The sequence below is a fragment of the Leucoraja erinacea genome, chromosome 16 (genome assembly GCF_028641065.1).
Source record: "Leucoraja erinacea ecotype New England chromosome 16, Leri_hhj_1, whole genome shotgun sequence".
In the NCBI taxonomy this organism is placed as follows: Eukaryota; Metazoa; Chordata; class Chondrichthyes; order Rajiformes; family Rajidae; genus Leucoraja; species Leucoraja erinaceus.
In genome coordinates, this window is record NC_073392.1 from 9038474 (window position 1) to 9062325 (window position 23852).

At 42.5% G+C, this 23852-nt stretch overlaps 1 protein-coding gene across 5 annotated transcripts in view; it reads right to left on the bottom strand.

The window, feature by feature from the left end:
• Positions 1–23852, bottom strand: part of eogt (EGF domain-specific O-linked N-acetylglucosamine (GlcNAc) transferase) — a 38828-nt gene that overhangs the window by 14399 nt on the left and 577 nt on the right. For 3 of the 5 annotated variants that reach the window (XM_055647643.1, XM_055647644.1, XM_055647648.1), the window contains exons 2-12: positions 21112–21198; positions 19773–19980; positions 16137–16237; positions 10859–10967; positions 9833–9927; positions 9418–9522; positions 8340–8446; positions 8095–8198; positions 2303–2395; positions 2139–2210; positions 904–990 (exon numbers count right to left, since the gene is read on the bottom strand). In XM_055647643.1, the coding sequence (XP_055503618.1) occupies positions 904–990; positions 2139–2210; positions 2303–2395; positions 8095–8198; positions 8340–8446; positions 9418–9522; positions 9833–9927; positions 10859–10967; positions 16137–16237; positions 19773–19980; positions 21112–21198 (1168 nt within the window). Of the gene's footprint in view, positions 1–903; positions 991–2138; positions 2211–2302; positions 2396–8094; positions 8199–8339; positions 8447–9417; positions 9523–9832; positions 9928–10858; positions 10968–16136; positions 16238–19772; positions 19981–21111; positions 21199–23585; positions 23621–23852 lie in introns of those variants that run through there. The other 2 variants (XM_055647646.1, XM_055647647.1) reach the window with 2 other exon arrangements.

Genomic DNA, 23852 nt, shown 5'->3' on the forward strand with positions numbered 1-23852 from the left:
CCTCATTAAACCAGCGGCATCTCTAATAATCTAATATTCAGCTGCAAGATAGAAGAACCCAACATATCAGCCCAGACCACAGACAAAATAAAACTTACAAACTGTAACATTCTCACTCAGAGACAAACACATGCAGTCTCCACCTTAAAAATATCCATTGTCGGCCTCCACAGCCTTCCGTGGCAATGAATTCCACAGATTCACCATCCTCTGACTAAAGAAATTCCTTCTCAACTCCTTTCTAAAGGTACGCCCTTTTATTCTGAGGCTATGGCCTCTGGTCCGAGACTCTGCCACTAGCAGAAACATATTCTCCACATCCACTCAATCAAGGTCTTTCACTATTTGGTAAGTTTCAATGAGGTCCCCCCCTCATCCTTCTGAACTCCAGCAAGTACAGGCCCAGTGTCGGCAAACACTCATCAATAGGCAAGTTTGCCTGTATAATTTATAAAGACACATGTAAGTCTTGTCATTCCCAACTACTCAAGACCTTGTACCAAGCGGTAGGGTTGCTGCCTTTCAGCGCCAGAGACCCAGGTTCGATCCAGTCTATGGGTGTTTGTCTGTCTGGAGTTTGTACGTTCTCTTTAAGTGGGCTTTCCTCTCTGGTTTCCTCTCTCACTCCAAAGACATACAGGTCTGTAGGTTAATTAGGTTGGTAGAGTTGTAAAATTGTCCCTAGTGTATGCAGGATTACATTAGTGTGCGGGGATCGCTGGTCGGCGTGGACTCATTGTGTCGACGGGCCTGTTTCTGCACTGTATCTCTAAACTAAACAACATCCAAAGTGACTAATTTTGTTGCAGTTATCCTACGTTGTTAGCAGAGCTCATTACTTGAATAATTAAATTTGAGCTTACTCCTTTATTACAGTAATTCGCTTTTACATTTGGTACTTACCAGCGGAACATCTTTTGTAATATTTAACCTAAAGAGGACATGTTGTGAGAATGCTCTGAACATCCCTGTGCTAAAGCAGTCAGGCACCTATAAATTAAAAGCAAAGAATTAACATTATATGTAACAAATCATCTCATGGACTAACATAAATGGATAAATGGCAAACACATTTATACGTTTACTCATCAAATTTCATGATCCATTGAGGTTAAAAGTTTGATCCTATTAAAGGGCTCATGTTTAATCTTTTGTGAAATTATTGTTAAATTTTATTATATATTTACCATAGTACTATGATTACTTTAATTATAATTGTACATGTTTATTATATAATTTTACGATAAGTAGTATACAGAAAGTACTATAAGTAAAATAAAGTGGTTCTCATAAAACACTTCATTCTTTCTTGCTTATTGAAACTGTCTATTGAAGTTTTTTTTCCTCTTTGCATTTGCAATGCACAAGAGGCTAAGATAACAAATATAAATTTAAGATAAATATTTTTGGTAAGTAATTTTGCTCAGACTTGTCAGAAACAAGAAGTTATTTTCAGGTTTAATTTGTGAAAATCTAACAGCTTGAGAACCTTCCTTTGCATGTTAAATTTATTTAATTCCATCCCAAAACAGATTATTAATTCCATTATTGCAAAACCAGCCTTGCGATTTTACGACTGTTCTTCAGAGTACACATTGAATTATAGAGTGCACAGTTTGTGAACAAGTAAGTAACAAGGATTCTGGATTATCTGTATCAGGAATTTAGTTACAATCAATCCCCAATCTCACTGAAAGGTCTAGTGTTCCTTGCCACCGCAGAATTCATGTAAGTTTGTGTTTTATATGTTGGAAGCACTTTGAACAGAAAAATTAATAAACTGATCTTTATGCATTTGTTGCTTTCAGAATGAAAGGTCATCGAGTCATTCAGCACAGAAACAAGCCCTTAGGCCCAACTCATCCATGCTGATCAAGATACCCCATCTAAGTTAGTCCCATTTACCCACGTTTGGCCCATAACCTTCTAATCCTTTCTCATCCGTGTAACTGTCCAAAAATATTTTAAAATGCTGTTGTTGTATATGTCTCAACTGCCTCCTCTGCAGCCAATTTCATATACCCATCACCCCCCCGGTGAAAAAGTTCCCCCTCAGGTTCCTATTAAATCTCGCCACTCGCACCTGAAATAACAAATTACATTCATTGCAGAGGTAGTGAAGCATGAAGCAAACTTACCAAAGGAGTATTGTAAAATAACCCGTAGCGCATCCGTGGAAGTAACGAAAAGACTGCTTCCTTGAAGCATACCTGGATATTCACATAGAAACGTACCAAGGTTGATGTGTAAACAGATTACATTTAAAAATGAACATACTACAAATATTAAAATACTTCCATACCCTTTTATGGTCAAATGTTTTTAAATGTATAATATTGTAATCAGAAAATGCTTTCCAGGTGTCACTGAATAAATCGCCATAACCATAGGAACTCTATAAAACAAAAGCTGAAAGCTGGATTAGTATGAATAAAAAATATCAACATGTATAGAAACATAGAAAATAGGTGCAGGAGTAGGCCATTCGGCCCTGCACCGTCATTCAATATGATCATGGCTGATCATCCAACTCAGTATCCCGTACCTGCCTTCTCTCCATAGCCCCTGATCCCCTTAGCCACAAGGGCCACATCACTCCCTCTTAAATATAGCCAATGAACTGGCCTCAACTACCTTCTGTGGCAGAGAATTCCATTGACTCGCCACTCTGTGTGAAAAATGTTTTTCTCACAAATTACATTTCCATAGACGAGGCAGGGACTATCGCAACGTTTAAGAGGCAACTTGAGAGGCACATGGAAAGGACAGGTTTAGAGAGATAGGGGCCAAACGCAGTCAAGTGGGACTGGTGTAGATGGGACATATTGGTCGGTGTAGGCAAGTTGGGCCAAAGGGCCTGTTTCTACACTGTATGACTGTACATCAAACATTAATACAAATCTCTCAACCGCCATAAGACATTGTCCATATAAAACTCTGCATTCTGCACTCGTGCCTTTACAAATTCTGCATGCAATTTTGATACATTTATTTGTAATTTATTTATTTCGAAGGCATAAACTACAGCTTCCAAAACAGGGGAGAAAAATCTGCCCAGAAAACCAATGAAGAGGCTACAGAAGGGTACATATAAAAGTAAGCAAAGATAAATTAGTCAAGAGGTTTTGAAATACATGGAGCCCAAGTCAATTTGCAGAGAGAGGTTAGCTTGAACATATGTTAGTGCTATAATCAGGTTGCATTATATCAAAGGAATGAAATTACTGTTCAATTTATTTCCACGTACAGAAAACAGACACCAATCTTCAAGCCCAAGATTAGAAATCTAGTTTGAATTAATATTCAGCGGTTTTCACAACTTAAGAAATGATACTCCATAACCTGTGTGTTCCAATAATGGTCACGCTGGTTTCTGCAGCTGGTTGCAACTAATACTGGAGTTAAAGCATATCACTGTCTGGGTGGAAAAAGGAATCAACTCCTGCTTATATCGGCGCTTACGATTCAAAAACAACTATCAATTTTCTAAGTGATGCTCTCACACTGCTCAAAATATTAGACTGTGAATAACTGATTTTAAAATAATCTGAAAGACAGCGTTCAAACAAAGTAAAAACAAATTGACGGAGAGAAACAAAACAGGCACAGTGGTAGCAGGCAAAATAAAATTAACAACTGTAATAAATGTAAAATATGTTTTTTCTTTTGAGTATATGGTTTTCCACAACAATTTACCAAGACTATGGACTGAAGAATCAAACAAGCCTTAAAATTATCATTTTAATGAAACATTCAGTTTACTCGGGAGATGAAAGAAATAAAGCCAGTGCTCAATTTATTCTGAAGTACTGTACTCATTGGGAACAGATGGCAGAGAACAGATAAGCACACTGTATAAGAGTAGAATTATTCTTTGTACACTACACCATACATTTCACACAGTACAGAAATGTTGTATCACCAAAGGCTGGAGTAACTCAACGGGTCAGACAACGGGTCAATTTTAAAATTGAGTAAAGGCTTCTGTGCTGTGAGGTCACTTTGGTCATGTTAAATGTGCCTTTTGCAGAACTGGGACAAGCTGCTGAATGGTGCCGAGTTCTCTGGATCTCATCTTTCAGAATTTGGCTCCTCGGCCCAAAGAGTCCACTGCATCATTCTACCATGGCTGATCTACCTTTCCCTCTCAACCCCATTCTCCTGCCTTCTCCCCATAATCTTTGACATGCTTACCAATCAAGAACCTGCCAATCTCTACTTAAAAATAACCAAATAAATTGGCCTCCACAGCCGTCCATGGCAATGAATTCCACTAAGTATACTCTCTGGCTTGAAAGTTTGGGGCAGGTTTTTTGTTTACACAGAGAGTGGTAGATACCTGGATCCCACTGCCAGGGTGATGGTGGTAGCAGATATGATAGTGTTATTTAAGAGACTTTTAGCTAGGCATGTGAATGTGCAGGGAATGGATGGATATGGATTACATGCAGGCAGCAGAGATTAATTTAATGTGGTCTCATGTTTGGCACTAACCTCGTAGGCCGAAGGGTCGGTTCCTGTGCTACACTGTTCCATGTCGGGCACTTTATATCTTCACTAAGGTGTAACTCAGTGAAAACAAAAACACCAACTGTTGAACTACATTACAATTAAAAAACAAAGTACGTGTTCTTACACCAGAATTCCCTGCCACAGAGGGCAGTGGAGACCAAATCACTGGATGGATTTAAGAGAGGGTTAGATAGAGCTCTAAGGGCTAGTGGAATCAAGGGATATGGGGAGAAGGCAGGCACGGGTTATTGATTGGGGACGATCAGCCATGATCACAATGAATGGCGGTGCTGGCTCGGAGGGCCGAATGGCCTCCTCCTGCACCTATTTTCTATGTTTCTATGATAAGCGCTCAAACAAGGAAACCAAGCCCAAAGTACTATCTGAACTGAATATACCAACTTATGCTAAGGACAATAACTAACTCCATATGCAATAATCTATTGTTACCTATGTGTTAACACACTCATTACACAAAGCAGATTGCGTAGATGAAGTATATCATTGTATCATTGGGGTTTTCAAGTGGGCACCTCCCTCCCTCCTTATCCGTGGATTGTCACCTTGACGTGGTGGAGAAGCTTGTGTGGACCTGAGATCCTGAGAGGAGTGTCGTCTGGAGCTACGCTCCTGGTCGGGCCACCCATGGCGGTAAGGTCGAGGGGGAGGTCTCTGACAAAGAGCAATCCAACCAAGACCTCAACGGTGGAACAGGCGGAGGACGATGGCTGACCTTAGTGGAGCGTCACAACGGCTGGGAAGGCGGATGAAGGCTGCAGCAGAAAAGGGTCTTCGGTCATCTTGGACTCCTTACCGCCGGACCTTACCGCCATGGGTGGCCCTACCAGGAGTATAGCTCCAGACGGCATCGCTCTCAGGATCTCAGGTCCACACAAGCTTCTCCACCACGACAAGGTGACAATCCACAGAGAAGTAGGGAGGAAGGTGCCCACTTGAAAACCCCAATGCTACAATGATACAGGTCTCTCCGTTGCCGGAACCAGCAGGTCCAGGAACAGCTTCTTCCCTGCGGCTGTTACACTACTCAACACTGTACCTCGGTGATTGCCAATCACTCCTCCCCCGGACACTCCTCCCACCAGGGAAAAAAAATATTATGACTGTTTGCACGTAAATAGATTTATTTATTGCTCGTATTTATGTCGCTCTTCTAGGGAGATGCTAACTGCATTTCGTTGTCTCTGTACTGTACACTGCACAATGACAATAAAGCTGAATCTGAATCTGACTCCATGCCACTGGATCCAGACCCAAATCTGTCAAGGACCATGTGGTGGCCGTCTGTGCACCAGTCTCCCCACGTTAAACAAAGTCACGCACAGGCGTCCTCCATATAGGGAATAACACCCTGGAGACACCCATGGTCAGCCATGACCGAAAGTGGCCGAAGAACCTCCCTTCATTGTTGTTTCATTAAGTTAGGCCAACGACACTTCGGGAAGGCTCAACAGTTGGTTCTGGCATCCCAGAACAACCCCCTCAACACCTCCTCCCACCACCTCTGCTACCAGTATCTACTAAATAAAGGAAAATACAAACGATTAACTCACTCTGAACAAATACTAAACACTCTCGCCTTGTCTTCCACTTATCCTAACCCATCACTAGACCTAACATTTAGTTGTGATTCGCCCACTGGACCGTGAAAAGTCTGGGATCGAACTAAGGGGGGAGCGGAGAAGGCACGACTAGTTTTTATCAATTGTCACGAAACTGAAGGGAAAGGGAGATGCGAGTGAAGTCTTGAAGGATGTGAAATAACGTGACAATTTTTCAAATGTGAGATTTCCACAGCTCATGTACAGTGTTGATGATGACAGATTAATATGATTGAACTTTGCAAGGATATGGGAGGTGATTCTGTATGCACTGAGACGAGGCAGTGAAGGACAGACAGGAGAGCATTGGAAATGGTCCTGTCTGCGATTGATAAAAGTATATTGGTTGGTGCCAGCAGAGCCATTCTTCATTTTATCATCTCAAACTTTACGAAGTAAAGTATCTGCGGAATTTTGAACAGAATTATTAAAATGTCAGGTTGCTTCCATCAATTGCCAAAGAGCCTTCACTGCAGTTGACAGGTTGCAAAGCTAAATTTAACAATTTTAACCATTTTTGGAAGGAATATTGACTCAGGACACAGCATTAACAGTAATGCCCGACTGTAATGCATAGCATGTAGAACTGTACAGTACAGGAACGGTCCCTTCGGCCCACAATGTTTGTGGCAAACATGACGCCAAGTTATAGTGTAGAAACAAAGAACTGCAGATGCTGGTTTTTTAGAGATAGAGACAAAGTTCTGGCATAACTCAGCAAGTCAGGCAGCATCTCTGGAGAATAACGATAGGTGATGTTTCGGGTCAAGACCTTTCGTCAGACATTGACGAACGGTCCCGACCCGAATGATGCCAAGTTAAACTGATCTCATCTGTCTGTACATGATCCATATCTACATGATCCACATCTAAAAGCCTCTTAAATGCCACTATCATATCTGCGTGCATCATGAGGAGATGAGGAGGAATTTCTTTAGTCAGAGGATGGTGAATCTGTGGAATTCATTGCCATAGACGGCTGTGGAGGCCAAGACAATGGGCATTTTTTAAGCTGGAGATTGACAGATTCTTGATTAGTAAGGGTGTCAGGGGCTATGGGGATGGCAGGAGAATGTGTTATATAGGGAAAGATAGATCAACCATGCTTGAATGGTGGAGTAGAAGATGGGCCGAATGGCCTAATTCTGCTCGAAGAAGAACATGAACTGCAGGGCTTGTATACTCTAGAATTTAGAAGGATGACAGGTGATCTTATTGAAACATATAAGATTATTAAGGGTTTGGCCACACTAGAGGCAGGAAACATGTTCCCGATGTTGAGGGAGTCCAGAACCAGGGGCCACAGTTTAAGAATAAGGGGTAAGCAATTTAGAACAGAGGAAACACATTTTCACACAGAGAGGGTGGTGAGTCCGTGGAATTCTCTGCCTCAGAGGGTGGTGGAGGCCGGTTTTCTGGATACCTTCAAGAGAGAGCTAGATAGGGCTCTTAAAGATAGCGGAGTCAGGGGATATGGGGAGAAGGCGGGAATGGGGTACAGATTGTGGATGATCAGCCATGATCACATTGAATGGCGGTGCTAGCTTGAAGGGCCTATTGTCTATTGTCACCCCTGGCAATGCGATCCAGGTCCCCACCATTCTCTGGCTTAAAAAAACCTGCCCCGCTCATCTCCACTAAACTTTCCCGCTCTCACCTTATAGCTATGCCCTTTTGTATTGGACATTTCCACCCTGGGGTAAAGGATCATCTACCCTAGAGAGGCAGTTCCATCTAAAACAATTATCGTAACACAGCAAAATACAGCAGGGCCAATAAACGCAAGTAGGTAAATAAACATAAGTTTATTAGGATGTTAATTTAGATTGGAGAAGAACAAATTCTTATGTAAGAGTGTTTGTCTTTGGTTTTTCCCCATTATCTGATTCACAGAGAAGGATGGCGACAAAATATGGCTTAAATTTGAGGGCGACAACTGAAAATAAATGAACAAAATACTCACAGTGTCCCACATCACAATATTCACATCGGCATTAAAAGAATTGTTGATGTGTTGAGAAATATAGAGATTAACAAAATCACAGAAGTGATGATACATATTGACGCCTGAAAGTAAAGAACAGTTTTCAAGTTCTGAATGAGCCAAAGTTGATTTACATAATTTAACAGGTTGAGGTGGAACTGAATGCATAAAGGGGAAACATTATGCAAGTGAAGCCATCTATTTAGTAGGAAGTGTAACTGTACCTGCATCTAGCTTCATGAAGTAGGTTGGCTTTTCAATCACGAGGTCACAATTTCCACCTTCCATCGGTTGAAAGTTTAGTTGGGAATACGTTTGTAACTCTGCAAACCTGCACAAAACAATGGATGCATATCAGGAATAGTGACTCGGGGCAAAGTTTGTTCTATAAGATCATGGCTGATCTGATCTTAACCTCAGCACCCGCAGTCAGAGGGGGAGAGGGGGGAGAGAGGGGGAAGAAGGGGGGGGGGAGGAGGGGGGGGGGGGGGGGGGGGGGGGAGGGGGGGAGGAGGGGAGGAGGGGGAGAGGAGGGGAAGGAGGGGAGAGGGGGAGAGGGGATGAGAGGTGAGGGGGGAGGGGAGGGGAGAGGAGGAGAGGAGTAAAAGGAGGTGAGGAGAGGGGGGGAGAGGGGGACAGGGGAGAGAGGGGAGAGGGGGAGAGGGATGGGAGAGAGAGGGGGACAGATAGGGCAGAGAGAGAGGGGGAAATGGGGGGGGAGAGGGGAGAATTAAGGAGAGAGGGGAAGGGGGAGAGAGGGGAGGGGAGAGAGAGAGAGGGGAAGGGGAGTGAGAGAGAGGGGAAGGAAAGGAGGGAGGGGGAGGGAGGTAGGGAGGAGGGGAGAGGGGAAAGGGAAAATGCACATGAGAACACATGGAGATTTAAAGTAGTTGCGACAAGGGTTTACATTTAGTCTTAGAAATACCAACGTAAATAGAGTGCAATTGGCAAAATTTGTAAATCTACCCACAGCTACTAAAATAAATAAAACAACCAGCAAGGGAAATTATTAAAGCACGAGTTACACTATTCTCTAGACGGCTGCGTGGACTATCATCCTTGCAAGTTCATGTATTTAAGATAAGTTAAAGATCAAATTAAAATGCTGCCCTTATTTCTGTGACGAGCAGCCATGTGCAGAAGATGGATGGGTATCTCCCAACCTTAAATCCTCCTTGGAGAAAAGGGATTTGAAGCCACAAGATGTAGCTTTCCCCCTAACATCTTGAAACAGGAATGATAATTCTCCCTCAATATTCTCCCCCAATGAATCACAATGCCACAACGAGTACAAATACATACCAGGACTGTAGAGGACTCTTATGTTCTCCCTCATCCACTAGTGCCTTCTTGTTCAACTTACAATGGCCTCCAATTTCACCCTCTTCAAGAAAATCCTCCCTGTATCTGTTGGGAACAGAGGAACCGACTTAGACTCCCTCCTTAAGCCTCTTATGCTTTGAGCACACAATATTAGACAATGAGACATTCACTGTGCATTTAGGATTTTAGTTTATAGTTTTATAGTTTAGAGATACAGCGCGGAAACAGGCCTTTCGGCCCACCGAGTCCATGCCGACCCCCGTACGCTAGCACTATCATACACACGCTAGGGACAATTTACAGTTGCTACTTGTTACACAACAGAGTGAAGTATGTTCTGAATATGCATTCACATAAAAAAAAGTCTGCTGTTTATTGCAAAGAAGACAGAGACCTGTCTGTGTTCCTTCTTGGGTTTCTCAAATCAATGTAGAGATTAGTGGCTCTACAATAACGAGTGTATTTCGTGCACGCCAGCGATGAATCACCCTAAAAAAAAAAACATAGGAAGAAAAAAAGTCAAATTTGAACAAAATCAAAACCAAAACATTGTGTAGAAATCATTATAAAAGTAATGGAGGAAATTTTGCAATCAATGAAGGGATAATGCTAAGGATGGAACTGCAGATGCTGGTTTACACTGAGGATAGACACAAAATGCTGGAGTAACAGTGCGACAGGCAGCATCTTTGGAGAAAAGGTATAGGTGACGTTTCGGGCCTGTAGAAGGGTCTCGACCTGAAACATCACCTATTCCTTTTCTCCAGAGATGCTGCCAGATCCGCTCAGTTATTCCATCAGTTTGTGCATATCCAAGGGATAATGCTAACCAGTAACTTCAAGGCAATCATGCCATAATTATTAAAACAGGCTCCGTGATGAAGATTCTCCCTGCCCTATATAATTGGGAATCGGGTGCCTACCATACAGGATATATGACATCCAGCAACAGTGAAGGCATCAGCAGGCTGGGCAAGCAATCAGATAGATACAGCGTGGAAACAGGCCCTTTGGTCCATCGATCCGCGCCGACCAGTGTTTCCTGTACACTAACGCTATCCTACACACTAGGGATAATTTTACAAGATACCGAAGGCCAGTTAACCTACAAACCTGCACATGTTTGGAGTGTGGGAGGAAACCGGTGCACCCGGAGAAAACCCACGCCATCACAGGGAGAATGTACAAACTCCATACAGACAGCACCTGTAGTCAGGATGGAACCTGGGTCTCTGGCGCTGTAAGGCACATGAACATAAAGCCCCATTGAACCACTGAGTTCTCGGCAATAAGTACATGGATAGGAATGATTCAAGCGCAGGTAAATGGGACTAACTGATGGGGCATGTTGGACAAATTCTGTGCCAATATAAATAAGATTAATTCAGCAAAAATCAAAAAGTGGTTTACAAAATCTTACTGCTGAGACTGGTTCACACAGTGTTTGCATCTCAAGAAGCATTTCTTTAACGTAACCAAAATCGGCCTGCTTCCAGAAAATCTCCTCTGCTCCTTCTACGGTATTGGCCCTGTCACAAGACAGAAAATGAAACCCTCGCTTGTTAGTATTGCATTCTTTCATTCATTGGTCATGTTACAAATTTCTCAAAACCACAGCCTCACTTGCGGCTGAATAACAATGATGTTAAGGCTGGGATTTATGTGGGTTCGAGACCTACATCAAATACCGACATACTCATGTCTACGCTTTCCACTTTGTTTCCATTGCCTAATATGTCAACTTCATAAGTCATAGGAGCAGATTTAAGCCGTCCGGCCCATCCAGTCTACACCGCCATTCAATCATGGCTGATCTATCTTTCCCTCTCAAACCCATTTTCCTGCCTTCTCCCCCACAACAAGTGTATGATAATCTCAGTTTTAAAAATACCCAAATAACCTGGCCTCCACGGCGGTCTATTTACCACCCTCTGACTAAAGATATTCATGTGATAGGGATAGGATTAGGCCATTCGGCCCATCAAATCTACTCCGCCATTCAATCACAGCTGATCTATCTTTGTCTGTGTTTTTTATTTATTGCTTATCTTTATTATTTTACCGTGGATGTTTCGTTAGCTTTAGAAATGTTTGAATGCTGCACTGACTGGCTGACATTTTAAATTTCGTTGTACATGGCCCATGTTACAATGACAATAAAGAAACTATTCTATTCTATTCTATTCCCGCTCAACCCCATTCTTCGGCCTTCTCGCCATAACCCCCAACACCCTCATTCCTCAAAATTCCTCCTCATCTCCTTTCCAAAGGTACATCCCTTTATTCTGAGGCTGTGCCCTCTGGTTCTAGGCTCTCGTATCAGTGGAAACATCCTCTCCACATCCACTCTATGTAGGACTTTCAGTAATTTTCATGAGTAAGGTGCATTGTTTTGCAATCTCATATTATTGTAACCAAAATTAAATTTGATCTCAGTCCATGAGAAAGTATTCCAAACAGATAGCCATATGGCATAACAGTGCGAAATACCACTTTCTGTATCGTGTTTAAGTTCCTTACAAAATGTATTAAAGTATTGATTCAAATATCACGGATGCAATAGATTGAGGAAAATATGCACCATATAGGTAACCAGGAGGCAAGCAAACAACCAGTCAAATTTGGGTCAAGGCTCAAAACATCACCTGTCCATTTCCTCCACAGATGCTGTCTGACCCGCTGAGTTTCTCCAGCACTCGGTGTTTGAGTCAAATATAATGTCATTATCTTTACGTTCATATGTTATAGGAGTAGAATTAGGCCTTTCGGCCAATCGAGTCTCCATTCAATCATGGCTGATCTCTGCCTCCATTTTCCTGTCTTCTCTCCATGACCCATTCAAATCAAGAATTTGTCTATCTCTGCCTTCAAAATATCCACTGACTTGGCCTCCACAGCCCTCTGTGGCGATGAGTTCCACAGATTAACTACTCTCCGACTAAGATCTTTAGAATAGATTTGATGGGCCGGTTGGCCTAATTCTGCTCCTATGACACGTGACTTGACTTATGAGACAACGGAGATTAAATGAAAAGTGCGAGTGTATGACTTAAGGGCAGCACTATGCTGCAGCGGTAGAGTTGCTGCCTTACAGCGCCAGAGACCCAAGTTTGATCCTGACTACGAGTGCTGACTGTATGGAGTTTGCACGTTCTCCCCGTGACGGGGTGGGTTTTCTCCGGGTGCTCCGGTTTCCTCCCACACTCCAAGGACGTACAGGTTTGGAGGTTAATTGGCTGTGGTAAAAATTGTAAATTGTCCCTAGCCTGCAGGTATAGTGCTAGTGTATGGGGTGATCACTGGTCGGCACGGACTCGGTGGGCTGAGGGCCTGTTTCTGCGTTGTATCTCTAAAGTCTAGACTTAGCCAGTACTCTAATTTCCAAGCCATAAAATCTCAGATTCAAATAAATAATTACTTAGATAAAGTTGATAAAGAGTTTAGCGGCGGCAGCTGTTAAGCCTCGCGACGATGGGTTCTCGGTGGTGGTGAGGCCTTGCAGCGGCAATGCCTCACGGGTCAACCCGTGGTCGACAATCGATGAGAAAGTGGAGGAATCGCTGTGAAGGGGGGAGGGGAAGACCGGGGGGTGCTTTGGGGGGATGAACTATGTCAGCTCGACCAGCTCGCCATATAGCCCTCGGGTCCTTGCAGCATCTACGTAAATCCTCTCTGCATTCTTTCTGGTGTCATTACACCCTTGCTATAGAAGAGTGACCATAAGTGAATGCAATGCTTTACCAAACTGTAAAGGCGGATCAGAGTTTAGAGTTCAGAGATACAGAATGGAAACAGGCCCTTCAGCCCACCGAGTCCATGCTGACCATCGATCACCCGTTCACACTAGTTCTGTTTTAAGCCAGTTTTACGTCCACTCCCTGCACACTAGGGGGCAGTTTATATAAAACCTACAAACCCATACATCTTTGGGATGTGAGAGGAAACCGGAGCACCCAGAGGAATCCACACGGTCACGGGGAGAACGTGCAAACTCCACACAGACAGCAGCCGAGGTCAGGATCGAACCCAGGTCTCTGGTGCTGTGAGGCAGCAGTTCTACCTGCTGTGCCACTGTGCCGCCCCCAGGTGGCATATAGCTTGCCCTGCATTCTGAAGGGCTGCATTTCCCTTGAAAGAAAATATTTTAAAGCAGAGAATTTTAAGTTGAGTGATGAGAGCAAATAATCATGAATGTAATGGCTGCAAGAACACAGTGTACTGAGGGAGTTATAAAACAAGAAGTAGTCATACACCAGTTGCTGGATACAGAAAAAAAACATGACAGGATAAATGGCTTAACCATTAACGTTGAACATGATGAAATGGTTAGTGTTTAATGAAAAGGAATTAGATTAAGCTAATTAAACCTGTTAATAAAGTGACACAAATAGGGGCTAAGAATGAAAAACAGCCAAGACAAAAAAGAACAACCTCAGCCAAACGAGGGCAATGAATGATGTTTGAAAGGTTCACATCAAATTTGATCGGCTTGTGGTTGAGTGGCTGCCTTACAGCGCCAGAGGCCCGGGTTCGATCCCGACTACGGGTGCTATCTGTATGGAGTTCTACATTCTTCCTGTGACTGTGTGGGTTTTCTCTGGGTGCTCTGGTTTTCAACTAGTTTAGTTGAATTTAGTTTACAGTGCAGAAACAGGCCCTTCGGCCCACCGAGTCTGCACCGACCAGCGACCCCCCTACACTCACACTATCCTATGCACTAAGGACAATTTACAATTTTTACTAAAGCCAATTAACCTCCAAACCTGTGGATCTTTGGAGTGTGGGAGGAAACTGGAGCACCCGGAGAAAACGCATGCAGTCACGGACAGAATGTACAAACACTGTCCAGACGAGCAGCTGTAGTTAGGATCAAACCCGGGTCTCTGGCGGTATAGGACAGCAACTCCACCTGTGCGCCACAGTGCAGCTCCTACTTATGGTCATATGGTCATGTAATAGGAGCAGAATTAGGCCATTCGGCCCATCAAGTCTACTCCACCATTCAATCATGGCTGATGATCTATCTCTCCCTCGTAACCCCATTCTCCTGCCTTTTCCACCCTAACCCCTGACACCCATACTTATCAAAGGATACTTAAAAATGTTGGTTTTGTCATGTACTTCAACTGAAGCTGATAGCTGATCTAATAGAGAAATTACATCAACTACTATATTTCCTGTTGACACCGGAGGCCATTTCAGCCCTTTGAGGCTATGTCGGTACACAAAGCCAGCCCATTTTTTGGCGTAACCTATTCCATCAACTCCCCTGATTCTACCATTCACCTAAACACTTGGGCAATTTGCAGTGGCTGATTAACCCCCAATATGCACGTCTTTGGGATCTGGGGGGGAAGCTGGAGTACCTAGAGGAAACACGTGGGCTCAAAGGGAGAACATGCAAACTCCACACCGACAGCACAAGGTATGCAAAGAGCCGCCACACAAAGGGCGCCGCCAAAGTTCCAAGTATTCCTTTTTAACACGAACCACAGCAGGTTAGGGTTGAACGCAGATCACTTGAGTTGTGAGGCAGCAGCTCTAGTAGCTGCGGCGCTGTGGTGTTGTGGTGAGTCGCCTTTATGATGTATCATGGCAAGCACTTGCACTGAAAGCAACAAATCTCGTAAGAATCCAATCACAAATTAATTGCATTCAAAGTAATTACAACGCTTAATTACATTGCACAGCTCATTTATCACAAAGGAATAATGTGAAGTTCCAATTAAGGGGTTACAACAGACAACATTTGCTGCATAAAGCTGCAGTTTATAGTTTAGATATGTGATTGCTTCAAATGTCTTATTAAATAACTTTTAAACTTTCGGTACATAATTTGCTAGTGTTCTCTATTAAGTCAAAGATTTCTAAAAAATGTTATACAAATACAACAAATGATTACTGTAAAAGACCAAGTTTTAGTGTGGAGCCTTAAAATTAAGTCCCTGATCTTTCTAAACCTTGTTTTTGATGATTATTCCTGATACCTCAAACCATACAGTGGTTCAGCGGTAGAGTAGCTGCCTTACAGCGCCAGAAAACCGGGTTCCATCCTGACTACGGGTGCTGTCTGTGTGGAGTTTGTACATTCTCCCCGTGACCAATGTGGGGTTTTCTCCGGGATCTCCAGTTTTCTCCCACACTCCAAAGACGTACAGGTTTGTACATTAATAGGCTTGGTAGAATTGTAAATTGTCCCTAGTGTATGCAGAATAGCTTTTGTGTGCGGGGATCGCTGGCCGGCGCGGACTCGGTGGGCCGAAGGGCTTGTTTCCGCACCGTATCTCTACACTGAACTAAGCTTCAAGGGATAATCAAGTTCGAAATGTAACCAATTATAAATGTGTCAGTTGCACCATAAAGGGCCTGTCCCACTTGCCGATTTTTTCGGCGACTGCCGGTGTTATGTCAGTGTCGCCAAAAGATTTTGAACATTTCAAAATCCAGCGGCGACAAAAAAAATGTTGTGGCACTTGAAAAAACACCGCGCGTCAATACGTCATCACGCCACGTCATGCCGCGAATTTTTCGGTGACCTGATACATCAATCAATGATGCCGGCAGTCGCCGAAAATAATCGCCAAGTGCGACATGCCCTTTAGTCAACAAATATGAGACACATCAAATTCTACACTCAAATGTGATGTAACTCCAAATTCATATACCGTTCTCTTTATTACCTTTGATGAGGGTCTTACCATCCTGATGTGGCTTCAGTACACACTGGGTAGCTGAATCTGTATTCAGGCTTGCAATTCTTTTCATAGCCCCAGCAGGATTCCAGCTCTCTCAAGTACTTCTGCAGCAAAAGCAGAATTAGCTTCACGTCTAATTTAACCTTTCACCCCAATTACTGACCGCTTATTCTTTATACACAGTTAAAGAAAAATGATAGCCATGCTTCATGTCAACGGAGGAACAAAATGGTTAAACGTGGTAAAAAGTACTGGAAATTATTTTAAACATGCTCTTATTCCTTCTAAAATGTCCATCTTTATTCTTAGTTTAGACTTTAGAGATACAGCACGGAAACAGCCCACCGAGTCCATGCCGACAAGCAATCACCCCATTCACTGGCACTACACACAATAGGGACAATTTACAATTTTACATCAGCCAATTGCCTACTTTTTTTCTCCAGTAATGCTGCCTGACCCACTGAATGACTCCAGTATTTTGTGTCTATCTTCAGTGACAAATATGTTTATTGCCCAAAGTTCATTTCCCTCAAATGGGTTGCTTCTATGTTTATTACATTGATTTAAAATCGTACCCCTTGGACTTCCAAGAGAAAAAGTTAATTGGGACGATGATTCTCAATACTGTTTCTCATTAGTGGTTCTATAAGACATTGTCAACCCAAGGACCTTTGAGGAGAAAACCATTTTTTGTTTTAAATGATAGCTCCGTCGTCTTCCATATCTTCCATTAAAAGTGCTGCAAGGCTAGCAGTTAAGATTGATTGGAATGACAGGAATTATCTGTCAGCCAATCCATTTCACGCTTTGTTCAATTGCCTTCAGGATCACGGATAAATTTAGCTAAACTTTGCCACTGCACGTTAAATACATTGAACAGTATCAATGACAGAATTCATCTCCTGAAGGAATTGCATCAGAGCAATCCGGGCAATAAATGTCACGGGAATCAGTGGCTTAAAGGACCATTCTTCAAATTTAAGGCGTTGACCATCCGTCTACAAATTGGCTTTCCAAATCCATGTAAACTCACAGATTCTTCATGATTCATCAACTCAGTTATCGGATTTTTGTACTTTTCAAAATAATAGATTAAATATTAACTGAGCAAATACAGTGTAGTTTGTGGATGGTACATCCTGTACCAGTGATGGAGACAGCCGATATTTAGACTTTGGACGGGTACCAATGAAGCTTGGTTACGGCCATAAGATATAGACGCAGAATTAGGCCATTCGGCCCATCAAGTCATTCTTTTCAGTTTAATGTATACACTTTCCAGAATATAGCTCCTTTTAGAAACTATCTTTTATAATTTAGACACAGAACAATTTAATGGTATTACTTCAGACTGTATCAGCTTTGGAAGAGATGTCTGCTGGTGTAATTCCCTCCTTTATACCCAGTTGGAGCTAATCTCATTAAGCATGTCTAGGTCTAAAGGTTTAAATAACAGTCATGAAACCAAAACGAGGGTGGCACATGTCAGAGACTTGGGTTCGATTCTGACTACTTGTCTGAACGTTCTCCCTGTGACCAGCGTGGGTTTTCTCCGGGATCTCCAGTTTCCTCCCACACTCCACAAAGACGTACAGGTTTGTAGGTTAATTGGCTTTGGTAAAATTGTAAAATGTCCCTAGTGTGTATGATAGTGTTAGTGTGTGAGGATCATTGGCCGGTGTGGACTCAATGGGCCGAAGGGCCTGTTTCAGTGCCGTATCTCTCAACTAAACTAAAACAAATGTCCTTATACAATTAAAATCAGGAATCTTATCTTGACATAAATGCTGGAAAACCACATCACAGTGAATAAAATACTAAAACTTCTACTTGATTTGCACATAGCCCCAACTAAGCGCAAGAAATTGCAGAGAATTGTGGACGCAGCCCAGACCATTACACAAATCAACCTCCCTTCCATTGACTCCATCTACACTTCAACTGCCTCACCCCGGTCACTCCTTCTCTCCTCTCCCATCAAACAAGAGGTGCAGAAGTGTGAAAATGCACACCTCCAGAATCAGGGACAGTTCCTTCCCAGCTGTTATCAGGCAAATGAACCATCGTATCAACAACTGGAGCATTGCTGAGCTATCTACCTCATTGGAGACCCTCAGACTAACTTTAATCGGACTTTAGTGGACTTTATCTTGCACTATACATTATTCCCTGTATCCTGTATCTATACAATGTGGACCGCATGATTGTAATCATGTATAGTCTTTCCAGCTTTTGCTGGATGGTACAGAAAAATAAGCTTTTGACTGTATCTCCATACGTGTGACAATAAACTAAACTAAATTTTAAAAAATTTAAACTAGTACAAAACCAGACATCTGTATCTGTAGTATGCACGGTGCTGTCATAATGCTTTCAAATGACATGACATATGCCGGTATCTTTGTGAATGTTTCAATGTTTGTCGTAAGTTAATGTAAAGTAATTTTTTTTTTTTAAATGGCCTAAAAAAAAAACCTAACTATAACAAACAAGCCATTTGGCAAAAGGATTTTGACCGTGAACCCATATTCCATTGTTCCTTACTCATAGAGTCTTACAATTTGGAAACAGGCCCTTCACCCCTCAACTTGCCCACACTGGCCCATCTACACTAGTCCAACTTCCTTTTGTTTGGCCCATATCCCTCTATACATGTACTTGTCTAATTGCTACTTAAATGTTGCGATAGTCCCTGCCACAACTACCTCCTCTGGCAGCTCGTTCCATAGGGTGATTTCACCAAAGGTCAAATGAGCGTAGATCCCCCCTCACGTGACCAAAAATTTTAACTGGAGGACATATGTCAGTTCGGTACATGTTAGTGAATGGGGAAACACGCACTTTCCCACCCGTTAAAAACATGGAAAACAGCCGATTTGTGAGCTGAAATTTTCTGTGCTAGTCGGGGTGACCGTGAAGCACAGCGACCTAAATTTTCAGGCAAAAAAAAAGATAGAAAGTAAGGTAATTACAAGAGGGAACTGAAGGAAGAAAGCAGCGGAAGTGAACAGCCAACATTTGCCGTGGAGATTTAAAGATCCAAAATATCGGGAATTATCGCGTTTGCTCGCTGAATTTCATCAAAAGTAAGGCATTATTAACTTACTTTTGATGAAATTCAGCAAGCAAACGCGATAATTCCCGATATTTTGGATCTTTAAATCTCCACGGCAAATGTCGGCTGTTCACTTCCGCTGTTTTCCACCTTCAGTTCCCTCTTGTAATTACCTTACTTTCTATCTTTTTTTTTGCCTGAAAATTTAGGTCGCTGTGCTTCACGGTCACCCCGACTAGCACAGAAAATTTCAGCTCAAAAATCGGCCGTTTTCCATGTTTTTAACGGGTGGGAAAGTGCGTGTTTCCCCATTCACTAACATGTACCGAACTGACATATGTCCTCCAGTTAAAATTTTCGGTCACGTGAGGGGGGATCTACGCTCATTTGACATTTGGTGAAATCACCCTATACACCCTTTGTGTGAAACCCCTCATTTCCTACAAAATCTTTCCCACTTCACCTTAAACATCTGCCCTCTATTGCAATCATTATATTGGATGCTCGAGGAGAACTTGAAAAAGTTTGGAAAATATTGCATTGGCTATCTGCAAATCAAAATGTGCAAAGCTTAAACCTACCTTAAATGGGCAGAGGGAATCTTTCTCACAAGTAACAGCTATATGCATATTATTGTGTAGAAAGTAAGGAATGTGTTCATCGGGCAATCGGATGTTACTATACAAAGGCATTTTGTTGGCACTATCCACAACGTTTTGGTCTTCCAGTCCAAAGCCTCCAGCGGGCTCCATTACAAACTGAAGTAGCAATAATATGGTGATGGTAGACCTATGAGAGAAAAATATAAACTCCTAATAGATTTTCACGAGTTGCTTTACAACAGAGAATGATCTAAGCATTGAAATAAACAAGTTTCTTGAACAAGACAAGGGGAAGGACAGCAGAGCTGCTGCTTTACAGCGCCAGAGATCCGGGTCCACAGTGTGTGTCGGATAGTGTTAATTCTCAGCTCTGTATCTCTAAACTAAAACAAGGAAAACAACTTTGATGCCACAGATTTTACTTGTGAAAAAGTGCTCCAAAACTTAAATGCAAATACTGACACTAAAATCTGGTTCACTGATGCGGTTTTATCTCTCGTAGTAAATGGAATCGCTGCCACAGATTGTTATTTAATCTGATCTTTAAAATGAGACAATAGAAATAATGAATAGAGATTAACAGACATCTGCCTCACTCGAACACAACATCTCGAGGTAATAATCGACTTAATATCTCCATGACCTACATGGGATGCAAATCCTGGAACAAAAGCAAGTGACTGTACATCTGTCCCGGATATATCAATCAATTACTACAACATACGGCTCCAAATGTTACCACTGCTGCACACATTGTAATTTATAGCATCCAGCGCGGGTACGAGTATCAAGGTGAACACATGGGGAGACACAGTAAGATGTCCATAAATGATCAGATCTTGGGCCAGAGGCCGGATAATTCTGAATGAAAACGAGGGACTTTGCAAGCTGAAGACCACAACGCAACCTTGTCTCCTGTGCCTGCAGCTGTATCATATTCTTCTCCCACTTTGGGCGGCGCAGCGTGTAGTGTTGCAGCTTTACAGCACCAGAGACCCACGTTCGATCTTGGCTGTACAGAGTTTGTACGTTCTCCCCATGACTGCGTGGGTTTTCTCCGAGATCTAGGGTGTCCTCCCACACTCCAAAGATGTACATGTTTGTAGGTTAATTGGCTTGGTTTCAAGGTAAATTGTCCCTGGTGTGTTTAAGGCAGTGTTAATGTGCAGAGGTCGCTGGGGACTCGGTGAGGTGAAGGGCCTGTTTTCACGCTGTATCTCGAAACTAAACTAAAAAAAAAACTAAACTTAAAACTCTTAACAGATGAAGTTCACCACCCTGAATTCAACTTTTACAACATAATATTTTCTCCACTTACCTATGTAAAAATCCAAATTCATTTTCAATTACTTCATGGTCTTCCATCCATTTACGTTTGTCAGTCTTACTTTCCTTTTTCAACGGGCTAAAGCATTCAATATTTCATTTCATTATTTGACGAAAATCGGTACATCCATAATTTTTTTATTATATTCCTAACAATACATTATTTTATACAAAATAATCATATTATTATATTGTTAAATCCAACACAACAACATATTCACATTTATATGACGGTGCGCAATACCTGACAGAATAGTTTTTGTGGTAAAATAAAATGCTTTAAAATAAAATGGTTTATATTGAACCACTAAATTATAGCAGCATTAATTCAGATTGGCTTTAATACTTCCAGCGTGCAGGCAAATTTTATCTGTAAATTGAATTCTGTAAGTAATGATCATGGTCAAATTCCCTGAATAAAAACTAGGCCAAACTGAATTTAAAGGGCCTGTCCCCCTTTCCCGAGTCCTCTGCCGAGTTGAAAGGACCTTAAAAAAAAAAAATCAAGATTTTTGTGATCTACGAACTCCTCCTCCAGACTGCCTTTTTACTCGTGGACTTTTTTGTCATGCTGGAAAAAACGTCTCGACTTACCTGATGCCCCGAGTATCTACGGCTGGCATAACGAGCCGCTACGATATATCTACGGACTCCAACGACCTCCTACGGACATTCTCCATGTTAGAATCAAGGGGAAAACTCGGGACAATTCGTGAGTAACTCGGGAAAGTGGGACAGGCCCTTTAACACATTGGCGTACAAAAGCATCACTGTTTTACAGTCAACAAACGATCAGCTTTGTTGCATTGATTCCATCCTTCATCAGCAAGGTTTTCTTTTGCAGTCGGAACCCTCTGATTCTGGACACAGAGAATCTCTCGCTGATGATCTGAACACGACCTCAATAAATCTGCAGCAATTTGATTAGAATTATTGAGTCATACAGCATGGAAACAGGCCCTTTGGCCCAGCTTGCCCATGCTGTCCAAGATGTCACATCTACACAAGTCCCACCGGTCAGTGTTTAGCCAATATTCCTTTAAAAATGTTCTATTCACGTACTGTCCAAATGTCTTTTAAATGTTGTTATAGTTCCTGCCTCAACTACCTCCTCTGCCAGTTTGTTCCATATACCCACCACCTTCTCATTGAAAAAGTTGCCCCTCTAGTTCCTATTAAATGTTTCCCCTTTCACCTTAAAACCCATGTCCTCTGCTTCTTGATTCCCCTACGCTGGGTAAAAGACTCTGTGCATTTACTCTATCTACTTCATGATCTTATACACCTCTATAAGATCAGCCCTCGAATGCTGGTTATTGGCACTGTGAGGCAGCAGTTACACCCGCTGCACCATTATGCCGCCCAAATGTTTCTTGGACTGGAAGAAAGAGCACTTCAGTCTTTTGAGATACAATGCAGAAACTGGCCCTTTGGCCCACCGAGTCCGTGCCCACTAGCGATCCCTATACACTAACACTATCCTACACTCTAGGGACAATTTACAATCCAACCGAAGCCGGTTAACCTACAAAATCTGTATGTCTTTGGAGTATTGGAGGAAGCCGGATCACCCAGAGAAACCCCACGCAGTCACAGGGAGGGAGAACGTATATACTCTGTATAGATAACTGGCATTGCCAGGATTGAACCTGGATCTCCGGCACTGTAAGGCAGTAACTCTACTGCTACGCCACCATGTCACCCTAATACACTTGTTTGATGTTTAATCTGCCATTTAGTTTTAGCTACGTAGGTAGGTAATCAGTCTGAAGAAGGGATCCCCATCCCCAATGACAGACCCTATTAATCCCCTCCACAGACGTTTGCCTGAGCCTGCTGAGTTCTTCCAGAACTTGCTATGGGTGACATGCCATCTTGTTTGATTAGAAGTAAAGACTTCAATCTCTTTTGGGTGGTTGAAACCCAACTTGATTGATAAATTCTAAAAAAAAAATCCTTCTCAACTGTGTGTATTCGAATTATCCACTGTTTACACAGGAGCACCACATTCCTGGTAAGTAATAAACAAATTGGCTGTGCCTGGTTGCAAAAACTTGCTATGGGTCATGCTATCTCGGCGGGACAGGCAGCTCTCTGGAGACATGCCATCTTGTCTTGATGCTTTTCCGTCCTGTAAAGTTCAGCCAACCACTAGATACAAGTAAAGACTTCAATCTCTTTGGGTGGTTGAAACCCAACTTGATTGTTACAAATTCTAAAAAAAAAATCCTTCTCAACATGTGAGTATTCGAATTATCCACTGTTTACACAGGAGCACCAAGCACATTGCAAACGGCAAACTGGTAAGTAATAAATGCAATACAAATTGGCTGTGCAGTCTGATTGCATTTTAAACTATTATAACCTGTTTTAATCTGACCCTTCTCTGCCAAGCCTGAATGGAGGAGGATTTGCTTTCAACGAATATTCAATTGCACCGAAGATAGACACAAAATGCTGGAGTACCTCGGCGGGACAGGCAGCATCTCTGGAGAGAAGGAAAGGGTGCAGATAGATGCTGGTTTACACCGAACATGGAATCTATCTTCAGAATGCTATCTTCGGTGTAAACCAGCATCTGCAGCTTCTTCCCACACATAATGCTGGAGTAATTCAGCGGGACAGGCAGCATCATTGGAGAGGAGGAATCCAGTTATTTTCCTGCACATACGACCGGTTTAAGTTGCTTTGTTTCCCTGCACGCTCCCCACACGCCAAACCTTGCGTGAAACA